This window comes from Phaseolus vulgaris, chromosome 9, assembly GCF_000499845.2.
Source record: "Phaseolus vulgaris cultivar G19833 chromosome 9, P. vulgaris v2.0, whole genome shotgun sequence".
Lineage (NCBI taxonomy): Eukaryota > Viridiplantae > Streptophyta > Magnoliopsida > Fabales > Fabaceae > Phaseolus > Phaseolus vulgaris.
Window position 1 is genome coordinate 34,278,389 of NC_023751.2, and position 27,139 is coordinate 34,305,527.

The following is a 27,139-nucleotide window of genomic DNA, read 5'->3' on the forward strand; positions in this document are numbered from 1 at the left end:
TAAATGGGTGGTTGCTAGCAGACATGGACATGTCTCTGGTCCCTGGTCCTTCCTACACACAAGAAAACAGGTGTTTTAGCTGCTTCATGGTTTCTCTCATCCTTATGGGGACCAAATTTTATTAGATTTAACTACCCTCTTGCTGCTTTAGGTACTTTCCTCACTTCACATGACAGTCTCCACTTCATCTCTCACCTTGTCGTGTTCTTAGATTGTGTTGTGAGGATGTGATTTCTTAAGTTCTTTCACACTATCAAGTTTAAAATGAAGCTCAACACTTAAATGTTTCTGCTGCTGTTGTTGGCCATAGGATTGTTGAAAATACACGTAAAGGCAAGTCACGTGGCAATCTTAACCTCTTCATAACATTTTCTGCTCCCCATTATTACAGTTTTTCTGAAACAAATATCAAAGGAACAACGAAAAGAGTTATTTTAAATGGGCCATACTCATATCAGCTTTTTCAAAATCTTCAACTTACACTGCATCTAACAAATTTCTTCTCTGAAAAATAGCCATGTAGCTGGGTTCATTCTATATTTGTCGATATCTAGTCAGGTTTTTAGCATAGCCCTACCATTTTAGACATGTTTTGATCAAGTTTTGCTTATCTATGACTTAACATTAGTTCATACATGTAATAGTTTGTCAGAGTTAAATCAAATTTTTAACTTATTATTTCATGAAAAAATCAATTTGCAAATGTTGTCCCACATGTTACACAGGTACAGATTGAAGGAAATTGATACCTACTTAGCATTTCCATTGCAAGTTGGAGAAATCATAACTATTCAAGAAGCGTGAGGTGAGTGTACGACTGTGGTCCAAGTTCAAAATCTGACACTCTACTCCATGATTCAAAGCTAGAATAATGTAAAAAATTAACATTGTACATTGAATCAAATGGGTTGTAGATCTTCTTATGAATAAGAGAATGTGAACAGAAACTGAGTTATATAACACTTTTCTCATGAATAATGTGCATGCGTGTAAGTTACTTATACAATTTTCAAACCAATGACAGATAAATTCTGAATGACTTGTTGAAAATAAAAAATTGTGATCACTAGTACAACATATACATCAAAGATGAACCTAAAAGTAAACACAGAAACCTTAAGATTTGAAATTACATGTGAACACTTGTTTTCCAAAAGGGAAAATCCAACTTTGCCATTTTCCAACAATAGCTATCTATATAGGAAAGATATAGGCATTTTTCCTTGAAGCTGTCACAATATGGAAACATTTTATGAGTCCCTTATATCTTGAACATGCAAGTGTTTAAAAGAACATGGTAGTTATTTTTTGACAAGCATTTGTAGGTGATGACAAGCATAAGAGACCATAGATGTTGTGTTTTGATAAAGGGGAACAAATAATTGAACAAGTATTGAAATACTCTCTCTAACTATAAATGCTCTCAACATTGTTTAAAATTGGAAATTGTGGTCTTTCAGTCACTTCCTCTTTATTGGATGTAGGAGTAAGACTAGACAGAAAAAAGAGACACTTCAGATATGCACCATACTTGAGTGATTTGCAATAGTATCATGTAATGTTACAGTTATGCAATCATACAAAAATACTTTATTTTGTTACAGTTATACACCATACTTTAGTTGTTCTTGTTTCTATGTATATTTGGACAAAAGAAAAAGTGCTTAAAAGGAAAAGCTATTACAATTTGCAGGAATAACTGGTATAAGCTAAATGAACTTAATTATCCTTTCCTTTACTATAGAATCCTCTACCTTATTTATCTATTTCCACTAAAGCTTTAATCTTAATCATTTAATTTTCTTCTTTGCAGCACCATATACCACTTTCTTTCTTTATTACTATGTTCATTCAAGCTGTTGAAAAAATCATACACTAAATATCATCATGCAAAGTACTCTAGGAAACAAGATTAAACATTATGAAATTATAGTGATATTTCTAGATATTTTACATTTATATATTGTTGGTTTTTTATTATGCAGGTAATATTTATCTCACAATTTAAAAACCTTCAAGTATTTTAACATGATACTTCACTCTATGACACCATAAACTCCTTGCATGAATGAGTAAAGTTTGAGAGCATTCAATTTGAAATAAGACAAGAAAAGAAAGTTAGAGGACTGAAAAAATAAAGTTAAAAAAGTTGAAGTTAAATGAAGATGTGAAGCAGATTTAAGAATGTGAGAAATAAAAGAGATAGATATAATGCATTTGAAATGATAGTTGGACTGAAGCAGTGGTGGTGTACGGAGGAGGAGAGGGTGTGGACCAGGTGGAGGAGGCAGAGCAGGGCAGTGCAGTGCAGAGTATATGATATGTTATGAACTGTGGTGAAGAAGGCACACTAGTACTCTACCTTTCTGCAATACTAACACTGCAAGAATACCTCACAGAATTTAATACAACCAAACAATTTTAATATCAGACCAACCTTCCCTCTCATTTTATTCATCTCTTTCACCCTTTCACTTCAACTTCAAACTTTAATTACTTAATCACAGATTCAGTTTCAAACACTGATAAACCAGAAAAGTTTTGCATTCTGACTTCATCTATTACTGTTACTATACTACTGGATTCATTTCACTTGTAAAATATTTATTAAATAACAATTAAATTTAAGATAAAAAATAATTAATCATTATATTAACTAAATTAGATATTATTTTAAATACTAAAAACTTATTTATATCTGAAATAATTTTTATTATTAATAAATAATTTATAAAATAATTTTTAAATTGATATCTAAATTAATTATCAAAATTTTAATTATTAATATTTTAAATTATAAATTGGTCTAACAGATTAATTTAAAATATAAAATATTAATAATTAAAACTTTAATTGATACACAAATTTAAAAATTACTTTATAAATTTTTACTAATAACATAAACTATTTTAAATATCAATAATTTTTAATTTATAAAATAATTTTTAATTTAATCAAATAGTAACTAATTAATTTGGTCAAATAGTAACTAATTAATTTGGTTTATAAAATTAATTGTAATTTGATGATTTTTTTTTTATAGTGTTTGATCAACTTATTTATTTTAGTATAAATTTCAGAGTAAATTGTCATGATTCACCCTCTCTACCCAGTCATTTATTGTAGTTAAAAATGATATTAATTTAAATAAAAAGATTTATAATTAATATAGATATCAATTGTAGGTTAATTCAGGTTTAACTCAATGTTTCAAGTTTAACTTGCTAATCAAATTAGTCAAGTTCATTTTAATTTATATTAATTTTTTTTCAATCCAAATCCATCTTTTTAAAGGGTTAATAAATCGAATTGAGTTAGAAATTTAAACTCAAACTCCATCCTTCGTTATAATAATAATTATTTTATTATTCATAGACAGATTTTGACAATTTTATTAATGATATAAAACTTATCTTGGAGTTAAAGTTAGTAAATAAAGGTTTTGAATATTTTTGTTATAAATATTTTATCTATAAAATAAAATTTATTCGAATAAGACTAATTAAAAGTACTTTTAGCTGATGTTGCTTTCTATGTAAAAATACAATGAAAAAGTACTTTAACTTTAGGCCTTTGGTTGGTTAAAAATAAACATGAATGGAATAAGGAAACACAGATTTTCAAAAAATATAAATGTGTGGAAATATTTAAAAAATATTATAAGCCTCAGAGATAAAAGAATATTGACGCCAAAATTATATGACATTTCCTTAATCGCTAAAAGATTTTATGACATTTCTTTTTTTATTTTATTACATTAGCAATTATAAATATTAAATCAGAACAATAATATAACAATAAATAATAAATAAGCACTAATGATAAAAATAATATAAATAATAAGTTTTCAACATATTTTTACTGTGTATAACTAACAATTGTAAATCATTTATACGATCCACTTATAAGATCACAACGTTTTGACTTTATTTTATCATTAAATATTAATCTCTATGTTTTTTTTCTTTCAAATACTTATTTTTACAATATTTATTTATAAAATATGTGTAGCATATAACATTTTTATTTATCACATATGAATATTATAATGCACATGTAATATCTAGTTAAGTATTTATAAATGTTCATCTTATTCATGTAATATTTTAAAATATATTTTTCATATAAGATTTTTAATATGTAAAAAATTTCAAATAAAATATTAAATAAACATATAAGTTGCTCCATTAGTTCAAATTGAAACTCTATCATCTAAAAATATTTGCTCTTGATCATTACAGATAAAGAAAACAAACACCACACAAACAAAATGGTAAGCTAGCTATTTTGAAAATTTCTAATATAAATGTCACTTTAAAGATCAAACATCAAACATCAATTTATCAATTCTCATACATTTTTTTTAAAGCAATTAAGTGTCTAAAATGATTCATAATTCATATTTTTCATGTCAGACTTTCGAAAGACTTGTGCATTGACTTAGACTCATAGATCCGCACGTGTCATACTACCTAATTATGAAACCCACACAATTATACGCATAATAATCTCAATATCATATCACCTAGTATGACATTGTTAACTTATATAATAGGTCAAGTTAGTTATCTTCCAAACAAATGACTCATTCAAATTAACTCCTTTGAATCTCACAACCTGAAAAACTTTATCTATATGATTCCTTTATATCAGTAGAGTCAAAATACCTCCTTTTAGACGAAATCCTAGTCAATGCACATCCTAACAATCTTAACACGATATTTCATTTCCTAAAAATACTTTGTCTCAATCACATCTTCCATATCTTATATCTCATATTACACCTAATCGAACCATTAAATCGCACCAAAACTCAAAAATTCAACCAACACACAAATTATCTAAAAATAACATAAAATACATAAACTAAAAGATTTTCAATTGAATATATAATTAAAAATCACATAAAATTTAATTAAAAACAATAAACAATAATAAAACAGAAACACAAACTAATCTTAAAATTTAATTTTTCTTTAGCATGAGAGAAATTATCTCGCTTGAGCGAAAATGGATCCGAGACTCCATTTTTTCACCTTATTCTTACTTGAGCAAGATATGCATATTTAAAATTTTACAAAACTGTTATGTTTCAATATTTTCACCAATTTAGAAGCTATTTATTAATAATAAAAACTACTTTAGATACCAATAAGTTTTTTAGTCTCTAAAATAATATCTAATTTAGTTAATATAGTGAATAATTATTTTTGATCTCTAATATCTAATGATTTTCTTGTAGTGTCAATTATTCTTTTACAAATCATTTTTTACTTAAGATAGTTACATAGTTTGAGTGATCAACATATCATAATTTTCGCTTACTACCATGTAACATCTTTCAACGTATACAATCTCTAGTAGTTTGTTAGAATAAATACAAACTATGTTCTTACAAAACTTTTAGGGCACGTGGAAATTTTAGTAGAGTGTTAACACTTGCAAATCATAGCTTTTATTCTTATTTTTCTCTTTGAAGAGTGTTTTTATATAGGTTTGGAAAAAGTAGTTGCATTATCTTTTCTAACCGTTGAGTAGCTATTTATGATAGCTAACAATACTTATCTTCCTCGGTAGTTGAACCTTTTATACCAAGTAATGGCTAAAATGGCACACCATATAGGACAAATAGTTACGCTAGAGTTGAAAATAACTCGTTTCAAAAGAGTTGACAGATTGTTGCAACTTTTGCTCAAAACCCAAAAGATATTTGAAAGATGCTGGCTTTTGGAGCAGTCTCTCTTAGTGACAAACATTTGAAGATATTCTTTGAGTGACAAACTTTGAGTTCCAGGAATATTCTTTGATATCTTATCAGCTCATGGTCTTTGATTGTACTTATCGTTTGATCTTCAATTTTCAAAGATGATATGGTTTTGGTTGGTTATCATGGTGTTCTTATTGTCTAATAGGCGATACATTTGTATGATCTGATCTTCGTCTTATAAGACGCAATTACATATGTTGTTGGTTTAAACGCTTAATCAAAATTGCAGGATGTTGAATTTTTGTTCTAACACATCTATTGTGATACCACATACATCCAACAAATATTAATCTCATCTAATACATATACATATACTTCCTACAAAAAATAATAACATTATTGATGAATTAACCAAACAGGTGAAGACTCATTGCTTGGTCATCTTCATGTCGCTTGAGCGCTACTAACTTCAAAGGAGAGATAATTGATTCAAACTTTCTTTCGATCGAGTGCCCTCTCGTCACCTAAGTGATCACCAATACTTGACTTCTTAAACAAACAAACAATTTATACAAAAATAATGAGAATCAGAATATTCACTACTTTAGCAATCACTTATCACTTGAGTATTGAGGACTCCAAAGAAAAAATAATTATCTTGACATCTCTCTTGCTAAAGCCTTATGCCATAACTTAAGCTATATGTATTGTTGTTTGAATGACTAGATTAGTACTTAAGTGGCTATGTTGGTGCTTGAGTGAGATCTAATGATGCATGTGAGATTACTCTTCACTTGAACGACAATTCAGTGCTCAAATAAAATATGTAAAAAAACCAACAAATGAATAAATTATGATAAAAGAAAAACATCACTCAATATGCTAACATGTCTAAAATATTTTATAATTAAATACATAAATTTTTAATTTTTTTTATTATCTTATTTTTGACTTTTTAAGTTCGCTTGTTTTACCAAGTTTAATATTTATAAGATTAATAAATATTTGTTTGTTTTGATGTAAAAAATATAGTTATCTTTAAAAACTATTTTTTGTTGGTTGGAAAGCACCTTTTTAATGAAATGGATTAAAACTTTCTTAGTCTACATACAACAAAATAATTTGATTAAATCTAATAAATATATTTTTCAGAATTCCAAAATTACATGTTTAAAATATAATGTCTTTCATGTTTTTTTAGAAACATCGAATTCAAACTGTATCTATAAGATCTTAATCTATTTTACCATTGACGTGTGGATATTTTTTTTTTCTTTATTACCTTTTTATTATCATTTTGCTGAGTTTGTTATCTTAATTACCTCAATCGAATTGTCGGGTGTTAAATTATTTTTCAAAATTTTCTAAGTATTTATGATACAAAAGTAAAATTTAAATATTCTAGGTTAATGAAAAGTTATAAGTATTTTTAATTTCTATTAATATTTATAAAAAGAAATAGAAAATTAAAGTTCTTTAGCAGTATTTAAAATTAATAAATATTTGATTTACACACATCAAGACCACTACTAATAAAAAAAATGATATATTCTTACAATAGTAAGAGACTAACACGAATTTTTTATATGGCTTTACTTATACGTTATTGATTTTTTTGAAAAAATTGTTTAAAATATTGAGATTATATATCAAAAAATGACACCTTCTGTTATCTATGAGGTTTTAAATTAATATTAATAGGTCCATTAACTACTAATTTTAAATCCCATTAAACTCAATCATCTTAAAAAAATTCTTGAAATTTATAGTTTGGATTTGATTAGTGAAATTGGCAAGTTGAACAATAATAATTATAATAATAATAATAATTATTATATATATTTATTAGGTTATAGTAGATGTGCCAAATAGATATCACGTGGTTTCTACAATTAAGTGGATTAATTAATTTATAATGGTGCTGAAACGCAAACAACCCTGCGTTGAGGCATGTTCAAATTCTTATAGTAAAGAGAAAAAAGATGGTTCGCCATGTGAGGACTGTCTCCAATTTATAACCTAACTGTAGAATCAAGATCTGAATCACTCTCTTATTAAGGGTGTATACAAGGAGAACAAAAAATCATTAACTAATTTTATTTATTTATTTATAGTTAAAAAAAAGAATTAATTTAATTTTTTAGAGTATAAAAGTTTGTGTAAAAAGGCTCCAAGTAACAAAAAGAAAAATGATTTCAATACTTTCACATTTTTTTAAAGTTTAAGTTGCTTATTTTTTTCTTGAAGGATGTTGTGCCTTGTTGGTGCACGTGCATGTTGTAGAATAAGGTTAATATATATGTATGTATAATTAAATTAATTTTTTTAACAAAGATCATTAAATAAAATATAAATCAATTTAGACATTAATAATTTTTTAATTTTTAAAATAATATTTAATTTAGTTAATTTTTACTTAGTAGTGTATTTGTTTAATATAAGTATACTTATGGATTATATGTATGCATGTAAAATGGTACCCCCCAGAAGCATATTTATTTATTTATGAAGAAAAAAAAGTGAATTTACGGATTTATGAATAAATGGGTAAGGTATTATTAATGAGAAAAATGAAAAGGAAAAGTACAGGAGTATTAAAAATGCAGTGTGCAGGTGCATGTCTGGTTTTCTACGTTTGGAAAATGAAGAAAAGGTGAAAATGTTGAGTGGGGGGGTTCTGGGGTGTGTGTGAGGTAAAGGAACAGAAAAAGTAAAAGAGTTTAGTAGCAGTAAAAGCTGGGAACCGTACAATGCTCTCAGAAACTCAACTCTGATAGTATTAATAAATACCAATAATAAGTATTTCCTCTTTTGTTTTTATGGCCTTTTTCTTTCTCTCTCTCTTTAGTTTATGGATTTCCGTAGATGTGTCAGAGACAAGAGCTGCCAGAGAGACAGCTTAAGCAGCAGCAGCAGCAGCAGCAGAGCAGCAGTAGCATCAGACACAGAGAGGTGCAGAGATGAGATGAGATGAGAGAGACCATTTCATGCTTCACCTCTCTAATCACAACCATTACTTTTATCCATCTACACAAGATTCTGTAACCTCAATAAATATACCTCCTCTACTCTCCATAACCTATTCTAATATTAATACTCTTAGCCCACAAACACACCACTCTCTTTTCTCTCTCACATACAAACATTTTCTTTTTCAAAATCTACTTTTCTTTTAGTTGGATCATTATGGTTTATTGAAAATACAACTAGTTTGTTTTTATTGGTTTAGTTTTTTAAAGCAACATTGCTTTGAAACAAGGATAGTTTTTTTTTTCATGACAGTTTTTTTTATCTCTGGTGTAGTACATCACTTGGCTGTTGTTATATATATCCTTTCTCTTTGGCTTGCATTTCTCTTTCCCTCTTCTTCTGCTACTCTTTTTGCTTGATGATGAATGGAAGGAACAGGTTTCCCTTCACCCCTTCACAGTGGCAAGAGCTTGAACATCAAGCTCTAATCTACAAGTACATGGCTTCAGGAATTTCCATTCCGCCTGATCTTCTCTTCACAATAAAAAGGAGCTACTTTGATTCCCCTCTGTCCTCAAGGCTTTTGCCTAACCAGCCACAGCACTGTGAGTTTTCTTTTCTTTTCTTTTCCTTTTTCTCTTACTGTGTCTCTCTTTTTCTGTGTCACTGTGTTTGTTGTGAGAGTGCAAATCTTTGACAAAAGGGGTTGGTTGGTTTGTTTGTTTGGCTGTGACTAACTGAGTTGTGTGCAGTTGGATGGAACTACCTGCAGATGGGTTTGGGGAGAAAAATAGACCCTGAGCCTGGTAGGTGTAGAAGAACTGATGGCAAGAAATGGAGATGCTCCAAAGAGGCATACCCAGATTCAAAGTACTGTGAGAGGCACATGCACAGAGGGAAAAATCGTTCAAGAAAGCCTGTGGAAGTTTTGAAAACAACACCAACAACAAACACAAATGCTTCAACTCAACAACCAATCTCATCAATCACCAAACTTAATACTGTCAATACTCTTTCTCCTCTTGCATCATCTGAAACACACCAACACCACCCTCCACACTATGCCTCCTTTCTCTATCAGCACCCTCCATCAAGGTCCTCTGGCATTGGCTTGTCCTTTGAAGACAACAGTGCTCCCTTGTTTCTTGACACTGGCTCTTGCTCTCAGTCCAACACAGATTGCAGGTTTCTGTCATTTTCACAATCACTCTGCTTAAACTTAAAAGCACTATCTTCAAGTGTCTGTGACTCCTAATTCATTTATTCTTCTCTCTCTCTCACACACACTTTGTTTTTTTTTTTAATAAAGGAGTAGGTATGCTTACGGAGAGAAAGAAGAGGTTGATGAGCATGCTTTCTTCACAGAGCCATGTGGTATCATGAAAAGCTTTTCTGCTTCCTCTATGGATGATTCTTGGCAACTCACACCATTGACTATGAGCTCCTCCTCTTCTTCCAACAAACAGAGGAGTTCCTTTGGCTTGTCCAATGATTATTCTTGCTTGCAACTTCAGAGCCACTCAAAGCAGCAAGAGCAACAAGATCAGGGTGGTTGCTACATGCTAGGTGGAGGAGGCCATCTTGGAAAAGAAGAACCTCAGAAAACCGTTCACCGCTTCTTTGATGAATGGCCCCACAAAGGAAGACAAGGATCTTGGCTAGATTTGGATGACAAATCTTCCACAACACAACTTTCAATTTCCATTCCCACCTCTTCTCATGATTTTCCAGCCTTCAGTTCCAGAACCCACCGTGGTAATTGCTAATTGGAAATAAATAGGTTGATAACTTTGTTCATGAATTTTTTTTCTAGTAACTCTTTCATCAGATTATTTAAAAATTGGATTTTTAAAGCTAGTTTTGACTCATTAGAAAAACATTTTGTTTCTAGTTTGTTCTCTGATTGGTGAACAGTGAGAAGTTTATGTGAATAGGTTCTGGGTCTGATACAAGTTAGGATCTTTCTGTAACCTTCTATCTGGTTCTTTATGTTTTGCAGATGGTTGAGCTTACATCTCAATAATGGGTCCTTGTACGGAATCAAAGGCCAAAAATGTACCTGGAAGGTGGGGTTAAGATGCTTGGGGGTCTTCTTTCAGCCACACCCCCTTCTTTTCTTCTGCCATAAAGGCGATTGAAAGGGATTTGTGTCTCCATGGAGAGATCTAATGTGTAATCCTATATGCTAATATGCTGCTAATGTTTTTTTTCCTAGTTAAGTTGTTTCAAACACAGTACCAAACATTCTGTGACTAAGCCAAAGCTCATAATGGTTGAGCTAACATTAAAAAATGGCATATCTTTGTAATCTTGGTTCATGATTTTGTGGTTCATAGATACTGTGAAATTGAGTGCACTATATGGCCCACAGGATTTGGTTGTTTGTCACTTGTGAACTTGGTTTCATCTCTTTGTAATCACACTAAGCCAATTCAAAGTGAAGTTCTTTTTTTTGTTGAAAACTAATAAGGAAGTGATTGTATTACGTAATAAGGGGAAGGAAATAGCATGGCCTAAATTTGTTTTTATCCGTTCCGTAAATTCTTATTGTCTCCAATTCTGAGTTGACTGCTATAAATCTGCAGAATTCAAAAACGTTGACTACTGTGTGAGTGTTGGGTCACTCACATGACTGAGTCATAATTGATAGTGGCAGAAATAGAAAATGAAGTGTTTATGGTTTGAATAAATTCTGAGTCTGATCTTACATCAATGGTAGTAGCTATATATTTAAAACTGGTGAGACACGTACACATCATTTCTATCCAGCTTTTTAACAGCTCAAAGTACTTCTCTTCTGTAGTTACACAGATATTAATACGAGTGCTGATACCATCACAATTTTGTACCAAGTTATAACTGAAGTAAGAAATAACATTTTTTATTATTTTTATTAATAATAAAGAAAAATGTTATTTTGATAGCATATTATAATTGTAAATTGATGTTTTTTCTACTGTTCACCGAAGTGATATTTTTCATTGATAACAAGATAGTTAGATACAAAAGTTTATAACTTTTCTTCTAAAAAAAGTTTTATCTTCTCATATAAATTGATATTTCATTAAAAATATATTTCTATATTATCAATTGTAATTTAGATCGATTCACCATTCACTTGTTAAGTTTTCAATGTATCAGACTCGTTAATAAACTTTTCTCTTCTTATTCTCATTCATACAAAGAACAAAATAAAAAATTTCATGTGTAAGGTATCATTATTTGAATAAGAAATTGTTTCGTATTCTTGGAGGAGAAACTTATTACTTAAAGAGATGTTAGATTTACTTATATAGATATTTTTCCTAATTAATAGGAAATGTTTACATTGTTAACTTTTACTTTATAGAATTAATATTTGTACTTTTATGTTTCAAATCAACAGTTACTCATATGTTAATTAGTAGCCTATTTCTTTTACAAAGAAAAAAAGAAAGAAAAACTCATGACCTATTAAAACCAATTGATAATCAAACAAATTGAAAATTATCAGATTTTTGATTTAGATTTTAGATTACAAATTAATAAACGAGCTAATCTGAAATTTTAATTTTTTTTATATTTTTTTATTAAAACATGATAGAATATATATAATACATTGTTTGTCCCTGGTCAGTAGCTACAAAAGCCCGTCCGATAGGGAATTTGAGATTCTCAACATTATTATTAATAATGGGTTCTTTAATTTCATTTAATTCCCCAACTCTATTTTATGGAAATCAATTTACTAATGAACGTCAACTACTTTAGATAACCCATAAAATAAAATATAAATTAAACCAAATCATCTCTGTTCAAATTGTAATATAAATTGTAAAAAAATAAATTAATTGACTTAAACTTAAAAATACATATTTTATATTTTATATTTTAAAATTATTTAATTTTAAAAAAAAATAAGAGCAATATGAAAAAAACTTTTCTTTCTTCCTTTAAACTTATAAAGTATATATACATAAATTTCAATAATGTTATGAGTAGAAGAAATGAAATGATGTGAGTAACGGTTAGGGTCGAAAATTCAATAATGTTTGTCCTCATCAGTGCCATCATCTCCATTTGTCTTATCCAGATCCCTGATTTCTCCATCACTCTCCTGCATCTCACCAGAATTTTCTCTTACAGGACTTGACTGCCTTCGCAATGGTTCATCATCTTCAGATTCCGATAATGCTTGCCTTCGCCGGGCTATGCTTGAGGATGGTGCACCCTAAACAAGATCAAACATTCTTATTATCATTTGCCTTAATCAACAACTAACTAACTAACACAGCTAGATTCCAACCAGAGAATAAATAATAAATTACCATCTCCTCATCTGCATCGGAATCTTCAAGCCCCGCTGCAGCAAGAAGACCATGAGCATTTTCCTCCCCATGAGTCTGAGGTTCCTCTCTGTAGACGTCACCTTCTTCGTCCTCCATTTCTTGTTCATCCATCATATCAGCTTCCGGTTCCTCCGTGTCATACCGTGATTTTGAGTGCTTATCCTTCTTTCTCTTCTTTCCACTTTTTCTTTTCTTCTTCTCACCGGTCCCTCCCTCTTCATCATCTGATCTTTCTCTCCGTTTTGAATGACTGTTGCTCTTCCATTGCTCCTACAAATACATGAATATGGCTAAAACTATCCTACCTTAATGAAAACAATATGAAACACATCCTAGCCCTTCTACTCTTAAAAGAATACCTACAAATCCTTACCTTAACACGCTTAAAATGTTCTTCCTGTTGTTGCACTCGCTTTAGTTCATCCTCTTGTTTTCTCCTTTCCATCTATTTGACATTAAAAATAAAACGGGAGTGAGTTATTTATATAGAGAAAACATGTAATGTCAACCAAAAGGAATGCAGGAGATGCTGAGCAACTAAAAACAGCGCACCTGAAACTTCCTTTGCTCTTCAGCCTTTCGTCGGGCTTCCTCTGCAAGTGCAACCTGACGAGCAAGTTCTTGTCTCTGCCGTACCTGCTGCTCTTCACGCTCAGCAGCTTCAAGATGAACTTTAGCAGCCGTAAGTAAGTGGGTGCAGTATCCAACATGAGTGTCAATTTTCTTCTCATCAAACCCATGAATGTGTAGGTTGGAAGCAGCAGACAACTGACTAAATACACGAACAGCATTTTGCAGCTCAGCAACAGTTGCTCTCACCTAACGTTAAGAAACCAATATCAGTCAGAAAGCAGTGCAATCATCAATAAAAAATAAAAGGCAGGTAAGGGATCACTTAAGTAAGAACTTCCAAAAGGAGTACCATCCACCAGAAAACAAACCCTCATGAATTAACAGCTTAAGCTATTATTGTGTAAAAACTATAACTCTCTTAAAAGTTATAGCCCGGATAAATTCAGTTAATTAATTACCTTGATCCATAAACAAAAAGTTATTATTTAAACGACAATGTTGACAACTGTCCCCGGTAAACTGGTTAATAAAAGTAAAAGGTGTTTAGTGAATAAAACTTTATTGCATTGAAAAAACATAATGTTTCTTCACTAATACTTTCATGGCACTCGTTAGCACCCCTTACAAAGAAAATATGCCCTTGTATCGAAACATTATTTACTAAGCAAATTAAAGTAATAAAGTGAAAACACTGCTCAACACTTGATTGTTATATTATACTAAGCATCCAAAACTATATAATAATAGTGAAAACAGAAGAAAAAAAACATCTCCTACACTACATATATTTAGTAGCTTTCTTAAACAGAACAAAATAATAGTGAAAACATAAAATTATCTTCACTTTTTAGGGTTCATAAACTCTATATATATTGTTGAATGTTGAAACGCGCAATCCGACTGAAGCACCTTACAAAGTCAACTGAAATTTTACATTATGAGGCTAACTAGAGTATACTTAATAGGACACAGGTACCATACAACATGGACATGAGAATTCTAAGTGAAGTTTTCCATGATCAAACTAAGTGTTCCTTATGGTTCAATTTATTCTATACTCTCATTTTCAAGAACCCTGAATAATTGAAGGTGAAAATAGACATCATTTAAGAAAATCTCCATAAAACCTCAACAGATCTAGAAATATATATTCAATGGATAAAAAAACTACCTCATCCGCAGTCCTCTTTGCTTTTTGCAATGTTGATGCTGAAAACTTTTGCATTGCAACCCCAGCATCAAACCTTAAAGTATAGTTTGAGGGTGCCAAATGGATGGCTCTCAGTAGAGTTTTTATACAGTCTTGCCACTGTTCAGCCTCATAATGGGTACGAGCTAAATATAGAAGTATTTGAGAGTCTGTGTTATGATAAAACTTCCGCAAGCAGTTTTGGTACTGCATATAATAAAACAGTTCATCAGCATTCAATTGCTGTCATAAAGACTTGGGGAATAGGAACTTGAAAACAATAAAGGAATACAATCTAAAGATAGGATAAGTTCACCATTTTCACTGCCAAAGCAAAATTTCCCTGAGCAAAATAAACATGGGCCAGATTTATCCAAACATCAGGCATCTGGACAAAAACACTACCACTGGCAGCTTCTTGAACCTACCAAAAATTAATGAAGTAAGTAACTCATGGATAAAAGTTTAAGCTCACTATAGTCCAAGGTTTAGCACACATATAACAAACCTGTGTAAAGATATCCTTTGACACATCAAAATGGCCTTTCTCTGCTAACACTACCGCAGCACCATTGGCAGCATATAAATTAGAAGAATGCTGAATCAGAACCTACAAATGTTTTGAAAATAAAATACATATCAAATAACATAATTCCACTAGTAGGACAGTATAAAAATTATACATGTAAAGAATAGGCAAAATATATGACACCTCAGGAAAATGTAATTAAAGAAGTGTTGAATCAAGGTAATCCCAGGGCATACTGCATGTTAATAAATTGCATCTTCTAATACAGAGATATACATACGCATCCACAGACAAGCTATAGCTGGAAGTAACAAGTGCACTCATAAAATAGTATTTACTTGTATTACACGATAAAATGCATTAGAGGTATGGGTATTTGTGTGTCTAAGGAGTTGCACTCAATTAATATTAGTTAGGAAAGGAAAAAGTCTTTACTAAAGGTCTGTTTGGATAATTTTTTCTGTAAACACTTACAAGAGAAAAAAATAAAAAGTAAATGCAATAAGGTTTTTAATAAGCTAAGACTACCTTACACACACAAAAAAAAAAAAACGCTTTTGGACAAGTTAATATAAAAACAAAAAACTCGTGGAGAAGTTTATTCAAATAAACCAAAGTCTGTACATATGGATGATATGCAGAACCTACAAACTACAGTCTCTCAAACGATGTTATTAAATAGCCCTTATAGTAGCACTATATTCTCATTATTGAATAATAAAGTGAATATTTTCTCCTTCTAAATTCAACTATCCAACAGCTATTATGTTGAGAAAAAGGAACTGATATATAAGTTACAACTAAAAAAATCAAGCTTGAATCCTTTTGTCTTAAAGCATGGACAGCACACAAGCATGCAGCAGAAATGCAAATATCTGGTTGATTTATTTTTAGCATACTCTATCTAGTGCTTAAGCTGTTCCAAACTGACTCTAGTTGGTTTTATTTCCATGCATGTCAAAAGTGTATGAAATGCTATGATTAATGAAAATGCAAATAAATGTATACAAATCAAAAGTTAAGAAATAACAAAAATGTAAAAAATAACTCTTATTCTCATAGACAGTAAGAAAGATGAAAAGACCTACTCTAGTATAAAGTTCTTTGGCCTTTTCCAAATGAGTAGCCTCTAGCTTGGGATTTCTCTTTTCATTGCGAACTGCTGCAAAGTAGTTCCAGTTTCCCTATTCAATTCACACCCATTGTCTCAAATGAATTATCACAGTAACACAACACAATCACGATGAAGATATGGGTGGGATGAAGAATAGGTAGATGCCCACACATTCTTTCCACCGATATTCTCACAATTGTAGCAGGAACAGGATTACATAGATTTGGAATACAAAAATAATAAAATTAAATGTCAATTGAACAGCAGACATACCAGAGAGAGAGTAGCATATGAGTCCTTGCCTTCGGTTGCATCACTTGCTGCTCGGAGTGTTTCTTTTGCCTTTACCCAATCATCATTTTTCAACTCCAACTCACCAAGCATAGATAATGCATTGGGACACTTGTCATTCACCTTCAAGGCATCATTAACCTATAGAAAGGAGGGTCAAATAATAAATCTACAAAATTTATAAATAAGAAAAGCCAGAAGGTCATAGGGATAATAGTAACCAGTTCAATGCTTAAAAGAATGTTGTTCCGATCTTTTGCAATTGCAGCTAGCCTCAAATACGCATCAATATAGTCTGGGTACTGATGACAAAAGATAATGAAATAAATAAATAATCAAACAGTAAATTGTGTCACATGTACTAAAATAGTCATCAGAGTTAGTTATCATAACCAAGTCTATTCATTCATAATTGCATATGCATCTAGATGCACAAGAAGCTACACTCATGGACATACCTTGAACAAGATAAGGCGATACAAAATGCTGGCAGTTCCAGATTCATTTAACTGCTCAAGTAACCTAGCCAGGTTAAAAAGTACAGTGACTTTATCCAAAGGCACTTCTACATGATGACCATTGCTTTCAAAGTCATGAAATAATTGCATGTCCTTGAATTGAAGAGTAGAAGTAGCAGCATCTACGGAAGACTTTTTTTCCTCATTGATGAAAGATTGCCAAATACCATCACCAAGAGCCTCCTTAAACGTTTGTTGAGCAAGCTGACAAATTGAAGAAAATAGATCTTAACAGTGGTAAGTGTGCAGGAGAAGGAGCCATAATATGAGCTTTAATTCATTTAAAACAAGAGAGTACAAACCTCAAATTCACCCCTTTCAAACTGAAGCACACCAACATTATTTAGTAATTCAATTGGTACTTCTTGACCTCCCTTCTTAAAAAGAGTACGAGCCTGTACCACAATTACAATATCTATATCATAACAAATTATGAAACTTCAAAAGTCTATTCATAAAGATAAAATTCCAAACCAAAAAGAGAACATATGATAAGCTCTTAACCCCTTACAGTTTTGAATGCATCTAATGCAGCTCCTGTGTCGGAAAGAATTAACAATTCTCCCAGCTCAAGAAATGCCTGCAAGACAATGAATCTTTTTCAAGAACAAACCAAAAGCTAAATCTAGATCAAGAATGTTGTTCTGATTATCAATTTCACTTGTAGCAACACCGAAGGAATCAATTCGAAATCTATTGAATTTTAATTAATGAGATTATATACCAAGAAATAAAGAATCACATCAGAAAAAGGAAGAACTAAGCTAACAACAATATTAATTGGAAAAAAAAAATACTTCACCAAAAACAAAGGAGACCAAAAACAAAGGAGACAGAGCAAATGACAATTTTTATTCTAATATATCTAGTCTCATATTTAGTAAAAGAAATACTAAATATCTCCACAAACTCAAATAAAGGCATAAATAACAACTTGAACCTAATAAAGTTTTCCATTGTAGAACAAGGACTCAAACAAGTAATCAAACAAGTGTAGCAAAACATTATACTGCACAGCACATGGAACCCTAAATAATTCAAAATATCTATGCAAATGGTGTTCAATAAATTATAAAAAATACCAGAAGCATTCACCTGGGCATCCCGGGGATCAATTTTGGTAGCTCTCCTAATAAAGTCCTGCCCTTTGTCAGTTTGACCAAGCTGAACATATATATGAGCAAGTGCCTATAAGAAAAGACAATATATCAATACAACAATATGAGAGAAGGAAAAAAGAACATCCAGTGACAGATAAAAACAGATGATCTAGTTGTTCTAACAGCTTTCACTTCATACACAAACTTAATCATCAACTTCTTTTGTACCCTAGTCTACAACTTTCTTTTACATTGATTACCCTTTACTATCATTCAATAACTTTCAGTGAAAATTTGGGGAAATTATAAAAACAATTTTCTGTTAAAAATGTTTTGAATTAATTAATAATTAACAACCTAATTGGTCAATGAGTAAGTGAATGACCTCTTTGGTGTAAGAATGTTAAATCTTTCACATTTTGTAAACCAATCCTTCTTTAACTAATATTTTTACCATGAATTTCCTTCTTCAGTTTTTCCCAAACAGATTTGAAGAAAACAATTAGTGATATGCTTGTTAGCATACATAAATATATAGATGAGCATGAAATTTGGAGTTATTGAAGTTGAACAATGAATGATTTTAAAGATTGTTGTACACTTTATGGTCTAAACAAATTTCTCCAAATAGAAAGAGGCGTACTCAACTGATTTTATCCAATCTAGCACCTTTCACTATGGCATACCTAATGTTAGATGTTAAATGACTCTTAGGTTGCTTCTGCAAAAGCATTAAGCCCTAGAAAGAGAAATGATGCAAAAGAGGGGGGAGGGTTGAGAACTAAAATTTCTTTCGATTTGAAGCACTTACCTTCAATGTCTCACAATTATCCGGGTATACCTCCAGGACCTTTTCAAAGTTTGAGAGTGCACTTTTAAAATCTCCCAACTTTACCTGCACTTGTCCCAGACCTGGAAGCAATAAAAATTAAAACAGTGAACAATGTCGAAGCAATGTTGTCAAAATGAAGATTCATATAGGACCGGGAAGGGGTGAAAGATAGTTAGTTGCAGGATTGTAACATAGATAGTAAGAATCTACTAAAGTGGAAAATTAAACACAAACTAATTTACAGAAAATATCATAGATACTGAAAATAACTTCTAAATCACGTCATCAAACAAAAGCGTAACACCCACTACTACAAATGGTCATATTATTTGCATAAAATGACTTTTTCAAAAGTCATAACACAAACACAAAAGAAAATAGTCCAACTGTCCAATTATAGAATCAAGAATAACAGTCATTCACAAGTTACATTTTTCAATTACTGAAACATGAGACCTAATCATACCACAAAACCAATAACCAAAACATGATTGGATGTTAAAGAACACAATAAACATCAGCTATTAAAGTGTCAATAGGCAGGTACAGAATCAGTATATCTGCTAACCATGTAAGCAATGAAGATTTTACAGCATTGGCTTTCATATCTAATAATTGTGCATTCAAAGTTGCAGAAATGGTAGAGTTTCAAATATTATGGACCAACTGACCATAATAAGGAAATACAAATTCATGGGGCTTGTTGACTTCCTTGACAGATGCCATGTAATACACCCCAGCTTTGTCATAGTCTCCCTGTGGTGAGAAGAAAAAAATCAGTGCCATCAGCAATATTACAGCTTAAAGGTTGGAATGCCAAAAAGAACAAAGAGATAGTGGGGCTTGTGAACCTTTTCAGAATCATTCTTAAAACACAAGAAACTCAAGAATAGGGTTGTAGAAAATAAAAGAGAAAAGGTAAGTCATTGTTTGAAAAAGAAAAACATGGATCTGTAACCATTTATTGCAGATGTATCATCATAGGGCTGATGGATCATCTATTTTGCAAGAGAGCATAATAAAGGTTGGATGGAAGGAGGATGCTATTCAATGTCTACCACACTAGATAAAGAGAGACTTTCTATGAATGTCACAACCGAACACAGTATATAAGGTTTTGAATACATGTTAATGAGAAAAAAGAGACTGTTTTAGAAACCAATCCTTATTTATTATGCTTACTATCCTTCTATCTTCAATCTATGACAAGAAGAATGAGAATGGTATTGGTATATCTCTTTCCATGCAAAGTTATTTCTTGAGGATTGGTAGCGAGTGTTATGAATGAAACAAACAAATGCAATTAGTGAATAATCACGTAAAGATAGAACACTAGAATATGTGGAATAGCAGAAGTTTTAAACTCATAACTTAGTTGATTACAAAATATTCTCCTACGCTACCAGAGCTGAGGCTCCTTTGAGAGCACTCGGTCAAAAATCAGACCACTAACATGATTCTCAACTAGTCCCCTATACCTTCCATATGGGAGACTTACTTGGACATGGACCTAAATGTTGACCCATTTACACCCTCTATGTCATCCAGCCTAAGATTTCCATCAAGTACAGTTCAATAAATTTATGACCAAATATATAGATGCACATAGAGGACTAGAGCATCGCTTCATATTGGAACTTAAACATCCCTTCAACCTCCGACACAGTTCAACCAAACATATATACCCAGTAAAGTTTCAGAACAAAATTGTCAAAGGAAAATGAAAAAATAAGCTACAGACCTTGCTATGATATGAGCGTGCTAAATTATAGTATGAGTGAGACTTTGTTGGCCCATGATTGGTAACAGCCAATGCAGTTTCAGTCAGTTGCTCAACTAAAAAATGTTGACCAGTGAAGAAGAAATGATTTGCAAGATAATTCAGAGCCATTGCACAATATGGGTATATCTCAAATGCCCTCTGCATTTTAACCATTCCCTTTCTGATTCCAATAGCTGTTTCATGTTATACAGTATCAGAATATGTCCACTAAATGAGAAGCTAATGGCAATTAACAAATATGTATGAAGTGTATAAGAAAATGATAAAAGAAGAAAAGGTGAACCTTCATTAGTGCGCAAGTCCATTATTGCAAGGGCAACTAGAGCCTCAACATTTTCTGGATCTAGCTGAAGCAAATAAAATCACGAAGCATATAAACATCAGGAGCACTAAAATAATAAAATGGTTGAACCACTAGTTATTAAAAGATTCACTTGCATGTAAAACAATAGTTATTAAAAGATTCACTTGCATGTAAAACTCGCTCAAATGCCTGCTGAGCCTTTTCAAATTGACCTAATTTGTAGCGACATAGACCTATGCCAAGTCTCACAGCTGCCGGGCAATTGGGAAACACTTGCAATGCTCTCTTCAGGTTTGCAAATCAAATAAAAAAAGGTGGTGTTAAGATGTGTCCAACGTACAGAAGAACTGTCACAATTCAAGTAATAAGCCAGGTGTAATAACAGTATTTGGTTTCTACAACCTTTATTACATTCATACGTTCAATATTTGTTTCCATAACTTAAAGAAATCAGTCATTAAAATAAAATATCTACCCACAGAATTTAATACCATTCATATAATTCATTGACACTATAGCTTAAACATGACAAGTTACAATAATCCCAAGACTATCCCCAATCCACTTGAATTTTACATGCATGTTGCTGAAATTATATGTTAAGAGAAGGGGTTCACAGAAATTAAATCCAATCAAAGCTAGTGTGTGCCACAATGATCTAGTTCCAAAGGGTTATTACTTGAAGAATAAGTAAAAAGGAGTTTTGAATATTACTTTTTGTAATACCAATTGTACAAAGGAAGTTACATTGCGTAGACATAATCTAATAAATATAATAACTATTTGCACACATTAGAGCTAAATTTCATGAAACAAATCTGCCAGAAACAAATCAGTTGCACTTACAAAGTAAAGAAAAAAATAAAAGGAATATTTTGTCCCAAATAGTATAATCTACAACAATACTCAGCATATTAATGTAAATCCTCAATGACGATAAAGATGTCAACGAACATACATAAATGTTGGACATATCTAAATTGTTAATCATACATAACTTCTCAACAGCAAAGAATATGGCCATACTACCAACCTTATACAAATCAAGTGAATCCGAGTATCGTCCACGGTTGAACTCAACACATGCCTGTAGATATTCAGTAGAGATATTATAAGAAATACAGTACGTATGATGAAACCTAAAACTGGCTCCAGGTTTTAGTATTCACATTCAGAAAACAAACAGAATAATAGATAAACAGTATATGACAGCATGCGCTTTTCAAGTTTTGAGTAAAAATGCGGCAGATGTAGATTCCTCGCATGTAGTGACCAACAAATATAGATATTTGCCGAAAAGTTTGTAGCAATGTAATAAGAATACAATATGCAATAAGATTTGAGACAAACCAGCACAATTGACCTTGAAATTAGAATTATTGAGCAATTACGAGAAAGAAGTTTTAGAAAATATATTTCCTGTTCATTCTAGAGTAAACATTTTACACTCCTTCCACATTTTGGGATTATACCAGAAACAATTGAAATTATGTCCAAAATAGGAGGAAAAAGAAAATACAACTACAAGAAATTAAAAATTGCATCAGCTAAGAGAATCCTCCACTCTCTAAAGAGAAGTCACGGGAGCCACAAAGACAAATCTCATGAAAAAAATTAAAGAACAACAGGATCTCACGAGATAAAGACAAAAGGATCAAATTTGAAAAATAAGCCACGAGAAACACCTATTCAATGTTGAGACTGTTTGGTAAAAAAAAATTGTTCAAATAAAAAATAGTGAATGAAGAGAAGACAACTTGGAACCATCTCACAACTCTTAAAATTATGTGTTAAAATCAGAAATGCTAAATTTTTTTCTGTGAGAACACAAACTTAATATATCTACTATTATACCTGGCCCAAAAGAGCAGGAACATTATCACGGACTCCATCTAACACAATCTTAAATGCAGCAGATGCCTGTTCTACTTCACCCTTTGCTAGCAAAAGCTGACCTGTGAGAATTAACCAAAACATTAATTTTGTTAAGTATCTAGAGTACATGATACATTCTTCTTGACTACATATGGCAAACATTTTGTTCATAAATCTAGATTCTCTTAACTTTAAAACATATATAATGTAAAAACTATACCATCATGGACAAAAATTACAAAATAATCCCTGAATTTATCTCGAACATCAATCATGTTTCAGCTGTAAACCCAAAAATACAGGAATTTCTAAACAGTCAATATGTCAAAAATATACACAAGATTGTGATCAAGAAAACCATATGATGAGATATAAAACATGATCAAACGAAAATCCTTTCACAATTTAAAAAAAATTCTAAAAAAATTCTAAAAAAATTGAGTTTTATGAATGTTGTCTCAAAATGGATATTGGATATTTTGCTAGGATGTCAACAGGCTACCTAAGATATTGCTATAACTCAATCCAAGATAAACAGATACAAATTTCAATGTTGTAAAATTACTGATCACAATCTAATTTCAATTAGACATACTTAACATAAAACATAAGCAAATTTATGCATTCACCTTTCCCAACCCAAGTGGAGGGCTCATGCATGTCAATCCTAGATGCTTTATTGTAGTACTGTGTTGCCAAAATAAAATGCTCCTCCTTTTCTCGTTGTTTTGTCTCTATTTTTCCAAGGTAGCTATAGTAAGCTCCAAGAGCATTTAAGATAGCAATCCTCTCATATCTAACATCAGCATAGTAGTCATCAATTTCTGCAAAATGCATTGAAAACAATCAAGAAGGTTAAATTTACTAAATTCATCAATCAATAAGATTAATAGGCCAAATCCATACAGAAGATTTGTACCAAAAATCTATGAAGAAAGTATACCTGGACTGGATCCTTCCTCCAAAATCTGGCGAAATTGATCAATTTTTCCCTGCTTGAAGTACTCCCTCTGCACCATGATATTAGAAGTTCAGTTGAATACAATTATTATCCAAGCAAAGAAAACAAATAAATAATGTGCAACCTGTATGTTTAAATAGGGGATGTAGTATGTATAAAACTACAGTCGCAGTAGAAATGATGTTATGAGTAAATAGTAGGCTCACTAATAGTGTAAATAAAGGGGGTTCTACACAGTCAGTTAATAAAAAATGACTATGTCTGCAAATTGTAAATTTTTTCACACAGGGAGCATCGAAAATAAACTGCTCATGCTTTTCCATATAGAAATTATTGTTTCCAGGCCTTACAATGTCAAATGCAAACCATAGTAATAATGAATAGGTAAAATGGTAATATATCAATTGAGTACATGGACAGATTGAATGATTTTTCTGGTAGAACGATCAAATATAGAGTTTTTCGTGATTGATAAAATTAGAGCTCTCAAGAGTTTTATATTATTTCTCCTTTGTCATGTGGATGTATTGTAATGATACACCATATGCTATTTTATGTATTAAAACTAATTTTATGCATTGAAACTAATAAGTTAATTTGACAAAAAACAAATGTCAATCACCAACTATCATGAACTTTAACTTGCTACAAAAAAAATCAGAAAAACAAGCAAAACGGCGTAATCACATGTAGTTGCAACTCATAAATAAACGCAATGGGAAATTGAAAGCGCGAAACGAACCGCAATGATGAGCCAGAGATCGAGAGGGGCTTGTTCAGCCTTGAGGATGTCGAGGATGTCGGAGGCGTCACGCGGAAGCTGATCGAGAGCAACCCTAACCTCCTCCTCCGAATTCTGCACCGGTATGTACACTGACGCCATTGATTTCCCAACGCCGCTTCAAAACAATTGCGGAGTGTTGAACCCTAACGAACGGTCTTAGATTTCTTGAGTTCGTGACAGAGGAAACACCCTCACACGCCACAACAGAACGCGCAATAAACCCCTCTTTGCTTTGCGCATGAACTCTCAGAAGTATCTTCTGAGACTCAATGACGAGCTCGATTCGAAACGATATTCAAATTCAAGAATTTCTTTCAGAAGAAAACAGTTCCTTATATACTGTAATCATATTTTCAAGTAAGATAGAGCATATAACAAATATTTAAAACATATTATCTTTTTAGATTAGATTTAAACTGATTCATTGTGTTATAAAATACTGAATCTAGTTATTTATATTTTAAAAATAAATATTTTTGTTTATTTTATACAATTAAAACTATAATAAATATTTTTTAATATGAAAATCATATTATAATAAATATGTAAACTTTCACGTGTGTAAAATTAAAATTAAAATAATTGTCTTAACTAATCGGTCCTTTAAGAGTTTTTCTTTAACTAGGATGATATATGGAGTTTACAAAATATATATTAAATTTGAGATAAACTCAATATATAAAAATATTAATAATCGGTAAATATTTTAAGCTTAAATTACATTTTAAATTTATATGATTTATTTAATTTTAAATTGCATTTTCAATAGGCAATAATATTTATTTAACTCGGTAACAAAAATAAATACTATTATTATAAACAATATTTTAAATTATAAATATTACAAAAAATATATTAATGGATAATTATTATAAAAAATTGTCAACATACTCTTACCATTATTTTTATTGCATGTATAGTATTCCATAGTTGTATTAAATTATGTATGTTTTAAAATTTAAATTATATTGTAGCAATAATATATATAGTATTGCTTCGTATAAAATATTCAATATTTTAACTTATTTTATCTACAATATTCAATTCTTTTACCAAATTATGTATACGTTTTATAACTTGAATTATATTATATCAGTAATATATAATATAGTTCATATAAAATATTGAACAGATACAAGAAATAGTTTCATCCTTTTTTTCAAAATTATCATAAATTCTCTAGAAAATGTTAAACTTAAAAATGCAGTGTCTTAAACTGAAAACGTAAACATGTAATGAAAAAAAGGAAATTTCATTTAATTTTGTAAATTTTAGTTTGATTGATTTTAATTTTATAGATTTTAGTTTAATGGAATTTAGTTTAATAGATTTTAAATTAAATTTAATAAATAGATAAATTTAAATTGATAGACTTTTTATTTTATATTATTTAAGTGGGCTTTTTATAGTTGGATATAGACCTAAATAAATAACTTATTTTGTAAATCAGACTCAACCTATTTAAAATACGTGTTTTACGAACAAGATTAATCTACTTACCCCTCCTAATTGAAATTTATGCCCGTAAACTTGATTTATATTGTAATAAAAAGTGAGAGTTCAAATTTAATTATTTGAATTTATATAACTTTCTCTTCTGAGTCACATTTGTAAGACCAAGTTATATTAAACTACCCTTATTAATTTAAAAATTAGATTTTTTTAAAAAAATCATACAAAATATTATATATATATATATAATTAAAAGATAAACATTTTAAATGAAATTTGAAATGAATAATAAATATATTCTTATATATTTATATATGTATAACTTCTTCCTCATTATTATTCAAACTCTTATAATATCGTGATTTTATCCTCTTGTTCTCTTTTCTTCCAAGTCCATGTATCCTCCTCTAAATTCTTTGTTATTCCTTTTATAGTTTTCATTAGCGGTATATTTGGTTTCTTCTCCCATTCAAATTTGTTTCTTCTCCACTCCAACTTTCACTCTCAATTATGTTTTTGCCACCTACCTAACTCATTTATTGTTTTATCCTTATCATGTAAAACATCATATAACTTAGTAAAACTTTTCTTAAATGGTACCTATGTAACCGATTATCATCCCATAACTTAATAGTATCTCCTTTACCAATCTTCCACCCAATATTATTGTTGAACCAATTACCATTGTTGTTTTTTCCACATACTTTCCTCAAATCTCTCCACTAAATTGACTCCCCTATTGTATTTTCATTCATTTCTAGATTCCTAAAACTCATACTTAAATTCTATAACATTTTCACCCCTAACATCCATTTTCACTTTGCTAAGA

The 27,139-nt window shown here is 30.7% G+C and overlaps 2 protein-coding genes across 3 annotated transcripts; one reads left to right on the plus strand and one right to left on the minus strand.

The window, feature by feature from the left end:
• Positions 1–8,330: 8,330 nt before the first annotated feature.
• On the plus strand, positions 8,331–11,065 carry LOC137820045 (growth-regulating factor 1-like). 2 transcript variants are annotated; one of them, XM_068623825.1, is made up of 4 exons: positions 8,331–9,282; positions 9,430–9,862; positions 9,987–10,432; positions 10,677–11,065. In XM_068623825.1, the coding sequence occupies exons 1-4, from the start codon at positions 9,096–9,098 to the stop codon at positions 10,682–10,684; spliced, it is 1,074 nt and encodes a 357-aa protein (XP_068479926.1). In that variant the 5' UTR covers positions 8,331–9,095; the 3' UTR covers positions 10,685–11,065. The 2 variants fall into 2 exon arrangements, with proteins under 2 accessions (XP_068479926.1, XP_068479925.1); XM_068623824.1 differs by having other exon boundaries at positions 8,519–9,282; positions 9,987–10,457.
• A 1,520-nt stretch (positions 11,066–12,585) lies between these two features.
• LOC137820044 (protein CTR9 homolog) lies at positions 12,586–25,213 on the minus strand. Its single transcript, XM_068623821.1, has 24 exons — positions 24,817–25,213; positions 24,057–24,123; positions 23,743–23,937; positions 23,093–23,193; positions 22,272–22,325; positions 21,407–21,523; positions 21,218–21,281; positions 20,893–21,107; positions 19,823–19,907; positions 19,131–19,231; positions 18,315–18,407; positions 17,731–17,799; positions 17,522–17,614; positions 17,160–17,423; positions 16,923–17,003; positions 16,684–16,842; positions 16,385–16,480; positions 15,276–15,377; positions 15,084–15,191; positions 14,750–14,974; positions 13,558–13,824; positions 13,379–13,450; positions 12,985–13,275; positions 12,586–12,887 (listed from the first exon to the last, which is right to left on the minus strand). The coding sequence occupies exons 1-24, from the start codon at positions 24,955–24,957 to the stop codon at positions 12,699–12,701; spliced, it is 3,249 nt and encodes a 1,082-aa protein (XP_068479922.1). The 5' UTR covers positions 24,958–25,213; the 3' UTR covers positions 12,586–12,698.
• Positions 25,214–27,139: the final 1,926 nt, after the last annotated feature.

Excerpts from the sequence above, each read along its gene's own strand:
- LOC137820045 (XM_068623824.1), top strand. The coding sequence starts at position 9,096 with ATGATGAATGGAAGGAACAGGTTTCCCTTCACCCCTTCACAGTGGCAA. Across the intron at positions 9,283-9,429 it reads GCCTAACCAGCCACAGCACT|TTGGATGGAACTACCTGCAG; the intron begins GTGAGTTTTCTT and ends AGTTGTGTGCAG. Across the intron at positions 9,863-9,986 it reads CAGTCCAACACAGATTGCAG|GAGTAGGTATGCTTACGGAG; the intron begins GTTTCTGTCATT and ends TTTTTAATAAAG.
- LOC137820044 (XM_068623821.1), bottom strand. The coding sequence starts at position 24,957 with ATGGCGTCAGTGTACATACCGGTGCAGAATTCGGAGGAGGAGGTTAGG. Across the intron at positions 21,524-22,271 it reads ATTCACTTGATTTGTATAAG|AGAGCATTGCAAGTGTTTCC; the intron begins GTTGGTAGTATG and ends GCAAACCTGAAG. Across the intron at positions 16,481-16,683 it reads CATATGCTACTCTCTCTCTG|GGAAACTGGAACTACTTTGC; the intron begins GTATGTCTGCTG and ends TGAATTGAATAG.